We start from the raw sequence: 11,551 nt of genomic DNA, 5'->3' as shown, positions 1-11,551 counted from the left end.
TGATTTTTAGAAAATTAAAAAATATATTTGTAAACATTCAGTTACAAAAATCAGTGTTCGTAAGGAGACACTGATTCTCATGATGAACATTGCTTTTTTGACAATTTTTTTTTGCTTTTTTTTCTAAAAAAAAAATGTCGTCATGAAGAGAGGAGGAAATGAGTCTTAATTCGAATGAGTTTTATAATATGAAGGATTAGCAGAAACCACAGAACAATTGGAAAACTTCCTGAGCATAGAATTTCAAGAATTGTTGGTCATTTAGATGGGTGCTGTATTGGTTTAACTGGGTAGTGGAAAATTTGAATTAGGGTTACCAATAAATTTCACCAAGTATTTTCGGCGACAAGAATACAGCAAAAAGCAGTAAAGCATTTTACTGGTGTTACTGATTATTAGCAATCTTTGCTTGTATACAAAAAATGTACATATTATTCAATTTTAGACTTTTTACATTTTAACTTTACATGTTAAAAATGCAACACATGTTAAAAAATTGGCAAAAAACAAACGATCAGTAAAAAATTATAAATGGGCAGTAAAATATTAAAAATGAGCAGTAAAATATCTAATTATGGTCAGTAAAAACTTAAATCTTTACAAAAATGGGCCTAATTTACAAATTTAACATTTAAAATTGTTCCATATAGAGTGAAAAGCCCTTTATTTTCCCTTTGCCAAAATTTGGACGATAATATCACTGTTTAAAATTTTTTTGTTACTGATCAATTTTAACTTTTTACTGCTCATTTATTCAATGCCTAAAAATTTTTTGCTATGTAAAAAATGATGTGAACTGTAAAATGTAAAAAAAATCGTTCAACCTTGCTTCTTGCTGCAGGATCCCTCCTCATTGTCTGAGTAGGCCTCCGGCTACTTAAGATCCAAACCCATATTTAACTGGAATTCAATCCATTCAACAAGTTGCAGTAAAATTGGAAGTCTCAAGAAGTTTATTTTTCCTTGAAAAACCAAATAAAAGGCTCAATTTGTTACCTAGAAATAAATCTATTATTCGTTTTATTATTGTACAGACTGCACAAAAAGCGATTTAAGAATAACCTACAAGTCACTTTTTAATGGCACTCAAAATTTCATCCTAAATTTACAATAATTTGCAGAGATTCACGAGTTTTTTTTATCTCACTATACAATCATTAGTAATAACGCATTTTGGTTTTAATTTAATTAATTTGTTCATTACAATTGGTAAAAATTAATAAATATAGAAATTAATTCACTACCACATAAAAATTGCAATCTCATTTTTTGTTTCATCGTCCTCTCGCCACGAAAAAAAATAAATCTTAATTAATATCAACAGTTAATTAGTAGAAACTTTTACAGTACATTTTTCTTGTAAAGAAATTATTTAAAAAAAAAAAAAGAGTCGGGGGGACAAAAAGGGATAAAAAACGAAGATTAAGTGGGAGAGATAGAGAGGGGATTTATATTAGAAAGATTCGTCGTATGTTTTTTTCAGCTCCTACAGATGTTCATCTCCGTGGTAATTGCCATTGCGATTCAGTGGTTGCCTCTCCTGCGAGTGATCCTTCGGGCGATTTCGATTGAAGAAGCCACACTGTGATGGAAAAAAATACAAGATTTACTTAATGAAGTCCAGAGCGGAAGACACACGACCAACCTTGTACAGGAGATAGATGAGGAGTAAGAGGATGATTGCACCAGCGCAAGCAGACAAAACAACAACCCAGAGAGGAACAACATCTGGCTTTAAAATAGGTTCAGGGATTGCCATTACAGGCACCTCAAATGACTTAATAGGCTTCTCCTTGGGTTCCCCAATGAAAGGCTGCCTCGTTACTCTAGCCACGGTTTTCGTAGAGAGATCAATAGGAGTGCTCAGAGTTAGCTATGAAAAATATTTAAAAAAAAAAACACCAGAAAATTTAATGCTAGGGCTAGACAAATTGCAGCTTATGTCCTAAACAAACTTACGGCTTAAGCCGAGATGCGACTTAACGTAATTATAATCGAAATAATGATTAGACTAAATTCCCATCAGTTTCCGACTAACTACGCCATTTCTCGGCCTAAGTCGAGAGACGGATTAGTCAGAAACTGATGCAAACGTAATCTGATCATTATTTTGATTACAATTACGTTAAGCCGTCTCTCGGCTTAAGCCGTAAATGTGTTTAGGGTATTATGGTAGGTAATGTCAATGAGAGACAGAAAAATTTTAATTTTTTGTTCTACGAAATTTGATTTATTTATTGAACAAGATCGATTTTTTACTAACCACAAAATCGATTTTATTCAATTCAATTCAATTTATTCCTTCACTATGCTTGATTTCGGTTGCCGACAGACTTCACTATCTTTATACATTTTATATTGATTAGATTTTATTTAAAGCAAATATTATTTATTTACTGACTAAATTTTATTTATCTTTTTAATGAGAAAAATCAACTTTAATGATAATTAAATTTATTTCTTTTACTATAATAAAAAGCAATTTATTTACAGACCGAATTCAATTTAATTAATAACCAAAATCGAATTTACTGACAAAACACTTTTTTTATGGCTCTGGTACACCTTTTAGAGTCGGAAAATTTCATAAAATCGAAATTCACATCCCTTTCCCTCTTCAAAGCTTTGCAATGTCTATCCTACTCTTTCTCATTCTTCCTCTTCTTTTGAATATCACACTAAATTAAATTTAGTTCAGTCCAATTTGGAGTCCGAAAGGATGTGATAAACGTAAACTCACTGCACATTTGTAAGAGGGATATTCCCTAATTTGTGTAGTTTGTAATAAATTGAAATTGAAATTGAAATTGATATTTAAGTGATCGAATTCAATTTGATGCTGCAAAATCACATTATTCAGTGATTAAAAGGGATTTGTTTATTGACCAAAATTGTTCTCTTCACTGACGGAATTTTGATTTACTTCATTATACTAGGAAACTTTCATGAAATCAAAATTCACATCCTTTTATTTCTCGCACTAGAATGAGGTAAAAGAATGCATAACTTTTGAGATAGAAGAATTTAGATTTCTCGAAATTTCCCGATTTAAATGGTGTGATAGATTACTGATCAAATTCGATGTTTTTACTAACCAAAATCTATTTTTATACTAACCAATTTCCTTTTTACTGATTAAATTTTATTTTTTGAGCTGATCAAATTTTTTTAATGTTTCACCTTTCAGATCAAAAATATTTAATGAAATCAAAATTCATAACCCTTTTTTTTCTTAAACATTTTGCATATGTATATCTTATTCTTTCGCACTCCAAATTCGGTTGAGCTAAATTGAATTTAGAGTGATGTTTAATAGAAGAAGAAGAGTGGGAAATACTGAGATAGACACATGCTATAGATTTGAGAAAGGGATGCGAATTTAGATTTCATGAAATTTTCCTGATTTAAAAGGTGTGCCGGAGCCACAATAGCTGAAATTGATTATTTATGACTCCGGCACACCTTTTAGATCAAGAAAATTTCAAGTAATCAAAATTTATACCTCTTTCTCTCTCAAAAATTTTACATATGTCTATTCCACTCTTTGGGGCTCTTATTCTTCTTTTAATCATCAGATCAAATTAAATTTTGTTCAATATAATTTAGAGTCCGAATGAGTGGAACAGACTTAAGCAAATCTTATGAGAAGGAAAGGGATGTGAAAAACTTCAGATGTACCCGAATGACCGAAGTGTCTGGTGCATCCGTTGAGATCTTTTCTGAACATCCTGGAACCTTCCCGCCAATGTATAACGTTCCCTACCCAAAGAAACCCACAGGTCTCTGACAACACTCGATCACTGAGGAAGACACGGAGCGTGTCGAAAGCTCTGAAGAAGAGGTAGTTTTTGATCTTGGGTTGAAAACTCCATAAACAGTGTTGCCGCATCCGGACGGAGTTTCCCTCTCCGAAAACACATCGATGTGAATTTTGGTTTCATGAAATTTTCCTGATCTAAAAGGTGTGCCAGAGGCATTATGACCTCCATCATACCTTTTAGATCAGGAAAATTTCATGAAATCGAAGTTTACATACCTTTTTTTCTCAAACGTTTTTAATATGTTTACAATACTGTTTAGCTCTTATAAATGGATTGAAAGGATTGAACTAAATCAAAATAAAAAAATCAAAATTGTTGTGACGTTTAAAGTAAGAAGAAGAGTACGAAAGAGTGAGATAGACGTAGTAAAAACGTTCAAGAAAAAGATGTGAATTTCGATTTCATAAAGTTTTTCTGATCAAAAAGGTGTGCCAAAGCTACAACTGACCCAAATCAATTTTCGCTTAGAAAATCCGATCAAAATTATGACCATTCGATAAAACATATTAAAATTTTAGCAAATAGATGTGCTGTAAAAATTTTAACATCTAATTCTGTTTTTTTTTTCTAATCACGAAATTTTTTCTTAGAATTGTGAATGATCAAATAGTCCTGCCACATCTTAAATTTCATGTAATATTTCGTTCACTTACCTTATCAAGTGTTTTGGCCACAAGACGAGTCCTTATAGCGATGTAAACATTGTCATCCTTGACAAGATTGTAGGCAATGCACTTGAGCACTGCACATTTTGTCACATTGCAATGCAATTCCTTCTCCAATTCGGCCAAATCATCATCTTCCGGAGATCTCTGGAAGCGTCTGTAGTGCTGGAATCGGTCAGGAACTCTCCCATGATGAGTGGGCTTATATCCTGCCGGATGTCCATTGTCCTCGTCATCATAGTCCTCAAATGTGTAATCGTCTTCTTCACTGAGAGGATCTGGGCTTCCCACGTGCCAAGTTGACGAAGACTGACGACCCTGATTGAATCCCGAGGAAGCTTGTGATGAACTTTGAGAGGAAGCTGTTCGACTTCCTCCACCAGCCTGCTGGTGGTAGTTGTAGGTTTGCCCATGGGCTCCGGAATTGTAGGAATTGGCAATATGTGCTGCCTGACCACGACGGTGGATTTCATCGTCTACATTTGACCTACTCAATTGTCCCAGATCAACAGTTGCCGTGTGGAATTGTCCATGGCCAGCTCCTTGGACGGCTTTCTCAAGTGGAGAAGCCCCTGTGATGAGATCTGGCCGCGGTGGTTCTCCATCTTGCTGACTCATCATCCGTCTTCGTCCTGAACTCACTGTGGATGTTTCAGTTCTTGCATTCAGCCGCGAGATATCCTGATTGACATGCTCCTCCGTGGGAATATCATCCAATCTGTACATTCCCGCTCGGTAGATCGTTGGCGTAGGCGTTGGCCTGGTGAATGGTGCTGAAGTGGTGGAAACTTGGTAAGCAGATGCAATTCTGCGACTTTCGCCACCGCCGTAGGAGCCATTGTACGAAGAATACCTCGAACCACCACCACCTCCCTGAGATGAACTCCAAGAATGCTGAAAATGTGCACCTCCATGGCCTGCTCTTCCACTTGACCATCCACCAGCCGCAGCCTGCTGTGAGCTACGATCTCTGTGCACCATGGAAGCATCCCCTGTTGACTCTACATTCTCCTCAGCATCCAATTTCTTCTTCTCTTCCTCACTCAATCTCCTATTTCCGTAGTAACTTGAACCCCGTGCACTTCCTCCTACCCTCTGGCCATGTTCCACTGTCACTTCTGAATGCTGTCCCTGACTCGAGGACCGATGGTGTGTACTCACCCTTTCCTGAACACCAATCTGCTTGAGAATGCTCTTGGTGACCAGCAAACGATCCATCTCAATGCGCTTGTAGTTGATATAGGCACTGGGATCGCAGTAAATGTTACCATTGAGTTCTGGCGGTGAGAGCATGTACATGAGTGGCTCACCGCTTTGTGTCTCAAATGGCCACATGACGTAAATCTCCACTTCATCAGCAACAGATGGTCCCAAATTCTGAATATCGTACACATGGGCCACTTGAGGACCCAAATCATGCTCAGATGTTGCATTCTCAAAATCTGTGTATTGCGAAATGTTGTAGTGAATCTCTTCCGGTTGGGATTTTCTGCAATTGGAGCGGAAAGGTTGTATTTTTAGCATCAATTTGATCACTATCTCTCTCTCTCTCTTGTTTCAGGAGACTGAGTTTTTTTTTTAATTTTTGCTCGGACTTAAAAGAGAATGCAACAGGGGCAACAGGTAAATAATCTCCAGATTATCAAATACGGAAAAATAGGGTTTGTCATTAACGTGTACCTGTATTTAGACAGAATAAATACAAATCCTTATTTTCAAATATTTTTTTTTCCAAAAAGGGTGGCAAAGAGTCCCAGACTTTGCGAAATACTCGCACTCGTGACTTGATTCTATAGGGTGGCGGCATTACTTGTGGCCATGTCGCAATTTTTGTTAGAAAATGATTCCGAAAACCGAAAAAATTTGATTTGCTATTAAAACACATTAAGTATTTTTAATTTTGAGGTTTTCTGAAATAATTTTTTGACATTGTAAAGTTTTTTACGGGGGGTGGGCCATAAGTAAAGACAGTGGCCACAAGTAATGCCGCCACCCTACCTGAAAAAGTACTCTCGCATCATTTACCGTTTACCGGTTCTCAACCGATTTAAACCGTTTCACAAAACACTCGAAGAATCCCCCAAAATACTTTTTAGATTAATAAAATCGATTTTCGAACAAAAATTACTTATCGGTTAATAACCGGTTCATTACCGGTTTACAACCGATTTGAACCGATTTAGAAAACACTCAAAATATCTCACAAAATATACCCCAGGGGTCATTTCATTGATTTACGGCCAAAAATTACTTATGGGTTCATAACCGGTTCATTACCGGTAAAGAAATTTTGATGGACTTCGAGCAGAAAAATTGTACAATAAGAAAAATTAAGTTTACCTAGGGTAAATGTCCTATTTCAAAACAATTTCCTGACTCTTTAACTTTGACAGAAGATTCACCACATTAACTACAATATTTTTTCTGAAGAAAATTACATAAATTTGCTCCTTGACTCTTCTAGAATGTTACTGTTTAGTGAAAATTCTTTAAATATAATTTGAAAACTTCTTAAATACAAGAAAAACACACATGTGCAAAATGCTGCAATTGGAAACAAATTAATCCAAATGGAGACAAGGGAAAGTTTCTAATTGGAGACAAACAGTGTAACTGAAACCGCGACGAAAGGCTTCCAAATTCTTGTTGAGTAGCTCCTGAGTACAGGATTTGTTCTTATTCCTGGTATTTTCTCCTTTCCCATCTAAAACAATAAGAAAATCTCTCCAAAAAAATCGTATTTCCGGGGTTTCCTATTGAAGCATTTGCAGACACTTCAGAAAAAAATCCCTTTTTGTTCACGAAATAGGTAATTATTTCATTTGAAAACTTCACGTACCATTAACAATAAAGGTTAGCAATTAATTTAACTACAATTAGCCAGAAATGTGACATTAAATGTTAAACAAAACGAATAAACAACAGTCACTTTATTGTGTTTTTCATTGGAAAACATGGTCGATCAATGAAAAATTCGATGGTGAAAAGATACTTTTAAATTTTCTGAGAAATTAACAAATTAAAATTTGTGAATATGTAGTATGAAGGCAGGACACGAATGTCCCTTCCGGAAGCGTCAGTGGAAAAATGATTTTCAACTCAGAGAAAAAAAATCTACTCAGTTTCCCATTTGTGAATATGAATAAATTTTCGCTTTATTTGGAGCAAAATTGACTAAATAATGAAACTGAGCTATAGAAAATATATAGGGGAAAGTGACCATGCTTGATACTGTAAAATGATGTCCAAGGTTTGTGATTTTTTTCTGATTAACATACAAACCGAAGCGATTCTTCCACTATGACAAAAAAATGTCTCACTTATTAGGTTCATAGTCCTACCTCACATAGTTCCTGGAAATCCTTAGATTTTCGTCAAGAAGAAAATGAAAATTCAGTGGCGACTTTTATACAAGTCGGGTCCGGGGCCTTCCTGTATAATAATTGATTCGACAAATTGGAGGCCTATTTTCACTGCAAAAATTTCACCGGATACAAAAAATTGCACATCAATATTTAGACGGAACTCTAATCTATCTACTTAAATCGTTTGTACGACTGGTTATTAGTTTTAAAATCACTTTTATGTAATTTTTCTAAGCCGCGTTTTTATGACATTAGGGCACTAGCGAAAACCATTTTTTCACTTTGAGTCCATGAAAATGTCACTCTGCAACCTTAAAATTCACGGAACAGGGTTGAAGGCTATGTCAATTGTCGATAAAATAGGCGGATTTCAATAGGTGTAATTATGAAAGAATCACATCTAATGATAGAGTTGCCACAATTAAATTATCATTCATGGACCCTTTTTAAAATATAGGATGGACACAGGTAGAATTTATGAATTTGTCACCACCCACAAAAACAGTGTCCCCAACTAAAAATATTTTTACATAAATATTAATACTGATGAACCCTCTATGTGCCTATGATAGTAGTTTTCCTGAAAAGCGACATTAATTAAGAAATACTTATAAAATATCATGTATCGAAATTACAGTTTTGGGCCTATTTTTGATTTTTGCTTCGTGAAACTAGGAAAAAAGAGCTAGGATCCTAATTTTTTTAGGAAATGTGAGGCTTAACACCAGCTATTGAAATATATTGCGATAAGTCATAACTATTGATTAACATAGAAAATAAATAGTTATTATTAAGCTTGGATCGTATCAAGCATGGTCACTTTCCCCTAAATATAATAATTTAGTACTGTATTTATCGTGAAAGCAGTGACGTTTCCATTTGGAGCAGCGAAAAATTTCCATTTGGAGCAGGTTTTGAATTAGCTTAATTTACCCTAGTTCACTTTATTTTATACTGCTCGAACTCCACAGAGAAAGCAGTATATAATTCTTCTGTCACGCTTTTTATCCGTCTGTCCGTTCGCCTATCGCCAACTCTAGAGGCTAAACGGTTAGAGATAGCGACTTGGGATCTAAGGGGGAACCCTCCAGGAGTCGAGTTAACATGACCCTCAATCTCCCCACTTTATCAGCCACATTTGTCAGGTTTAAGCTCGTTGGAAAGGTCTTGAAATTTTCGACAAAACATAAGTGGTTCCAATCGGGTTTGAACCGGTAATGAACCGTTTCATAACCGATCACTAATTTTTACTCGAAATTCAATTATATTAGTCCTAAGTTATTTTGGGCAATGTTTTGAGTGATTTATAAATCCGTTCAGATCAGTTTTGAAAGGGTTATGTTCTGATAAGTAATTTTTGTGCGAAAATCGATTTTATTATACTCTTAAAATTATTCTGTGGAATCTTTCGAGTGATTGACAAATCAGTTGAGACCCAGTAAACGATAAACGATGTGAAAGCACTTTTGAGGGATAACATCTAAGTCACGAGTTCGTATACTTCGCAAAGCCTGGGACTCTGCTACACCTTTGCAATAATAAAGGTAAGAAAACGAAGTTCTACCGCTAAAGGCCTGGCTAGGATTTCACTAACTAAGAGTGGTGTCAAATTGGAGGATTATCTACCAAAGATACGTTTCTTTAACGTAAAGATCAAGGGTTTTCTCAAGAGTCAAAAACCCCAATTTGAATCCAATCTTCATAAATAGGAGTCGTTCCGACACGTTTGAAGTTGGTATCGAAATTTAAAACAGGACTACATCGAAAACGAATACATTTTTCTTTCCTTTTTTCGAAATGCTGTGGAGGTAGTCAAACACTTTATCCATATTATTCCAATGAACCCTACTTATTCCAGCTATCGATTTTTGAATGTAAAAATCCGAAAGTCGATATTTTTCTAAAATTATTTGACAGCCTAAGTACAAGGTATCAAGTCAAACTCTTAGAAAATTTCTTCCAAAGTTTAAAATTTTGCAAAGAAGTGTATATATTAATGTTTTGATCTTTTACTATAAAGCAATATTAAATCATAATTGCTGAATAGAGAACTTAAATATTTGACATAACAAGCTCGAAAAAAGGAATAAGTTGAGGACATTGAAAATCCTGAACGGCAAAATCCCGAAAAGGACAAATTTAAAACTAAAAGTTCACGATTTTGTTATTCGGGATTTTAGCGTTCGGGATTTTGGATTTTCAGGATTTTGTTTTTCTATTTGGGATTTTGGCTTTCGAGACTTTGGCGTTCGGGATTTTGGCGTTTTGGGACTTTGGCTTTTCGGGACTTTGGTTTTCGCGATTATGGCGTTTGGAATTTTAGCTTTTTCAGAATTTTCGTGTTCAGGATTTTGGTGTTCGGGACTTTATTGTTCCGAATTTTGGCTTTTCGAAATTTTGGTATTGGGGACTTTGGCGTTCGGAATTTTGACTTTTCGGGATTTTGGTTTTCACAATCGTGGCGTTCGGGATTATAGCTTTTCGGGATTTTGAACAAACAAAACCGATTTGTTTCTTTTCTCTTTGCTTGAGCATTACTATAAACATAAAACATTTTTAGCTTTCAAAATATGTTTTTTTTTCTCTGAGTGGACTCCTTGTTATTCTAACCCTTAAATTTTGGGAATAATTTACTTTTCGGTATAATATTCACATGGATGGTAGAGGCTGTCAACCGAATTTCGCAAAAAATCGACTTATTCAACTTTTATTCTGAAAGTCTAAATAGCAAAAAATGATTTTCATTCATGAAGAGGGGGGCCATCGTCGAACCGAAATTGCTATCTCATACCTATCTTTTAGCACCTAGGCTGAAAGAAAAAGACGACAAATTCAAATTATTAACCGATTTATTACGGTTGAATATGATTCTTCAGGGGAATAAGGAGCACAAGAAAAAAGAAAAAAAATGTCTGGTGATGTTTTTAAGGGGGGTCATCGAAAACCGGTAGCAGATATCTCTTACCGTTTATTCTCTATTACGATGACAAATAAGAAAAAAACTTATTTCTCTCAAGTTGTAATATCTCAGAAATTTTGTATATCCAGATTCTTTTTCAGTTTAGGTTCCTGAATAAAATGAAAAAATGCCCAAAGAATTGTGACTCAATCGTATAAATGGGTTACAAATTCAAAAGGTTCAAGAATAATTTAAATTTAAACCAATGATTTCACACAAAATATTCTTCATCATCTGCTATTTCCGCGGACTTTGTTCAGTGTGTTTACATCTAATGTAAAAGCAATTGTGATGTGACTTACCCACTGATCTTGAGATCGGTCTCCAACCAGATGCCAACATTCTTCCGGATGATGTTGTCATAGTTGCTGCCCTCACGTTCGGGATTCGTCGAATTGACCTCAATGTAAAAGTCATAGCTGGGATCCATGTTGGAGCTGTATGTTGGATTTAGGGCCACTTCGAATCGTACGGCCTTGCCAGACGGGAAGGGATTACCCAGATCACACTTCAGCAGATGTGTCTCCTCTGTGGGAGCTGTACAAGTGATTGGTGTGTCTGGTGCATCACCAATTGGCTTGAGATTCTTATACTTGACACTGGGTGGAATTGTCATGTAGAAGCTCGTTTCGAAAGCATCTTCACCACCATTAGCTACAAGTACTTCAAATGTCAGCAAATCCTTAGATCCCAGCAAGAATTTATCTACAGTTCTATCGGGGGAAAAAAGAGAAAGAACAG

At 35.4% G+C, this 11,551-nt stretch overlaps 1 protein-coding gene across 2 annotated transcripts in view; it reads right to left on the bottom strand.

Annotated features, from left to right (window-relative positions):
* Positions 1 to 988: 988 nt before the first annotated feature.
* The window catches only part of LOC129808011 (integrin alpha-PS2), a 61,249-nt gene continuing 50,686 nt past the window's right edge, over positions 989 to 11,551 (bottom strand). For both annotated transcript variants that reach the window (XM_055857654.1, XM_055857655.1), the window contains 4 exons: positions 11,113 to 11,523; positions 4,475 to 5,975; positions 1,646 to 1,873; positions 989 to 1,582 (listed from right to left, as the gene is read on the bottom strand). In XM_055857654.1, coding sequence (XP_055713629.1) covers positions 1,487 to 1,582; positions 1,646 to 1,873; positions 4,475 to 5,975; positions 11,113 to 11,523 — 2,236 coding nt within the window. In that variant the 3' untranslated portion in view covers positions 989 to 1,486. The remainder of the gene's footprint in view (positions 1,583 to 1,645; positions 1,874 to 4,474; positions 5,976 to 11,112; positions 11,524 to 11,551) is intronic.

This window comes from Phlebotomus papatasi, chromosome 3, assembly GCF_024763615.1.
Source record: "Phlebotomus papatasi isolate M1 chromosome 3, Ppap_2.1, whole genome shotgun sequence".
Lineage (NCBI taxonomy): Eukaryota > Metazoa > Arthropoda > Insecta > Diptera > Psychodidae > Phlebotomus > Phlebotomus papatasi.
Note: the sequence above shows the minus strand (reverse complement) of the source record. Positions and strands in the feature narration are given on the sequence as shown.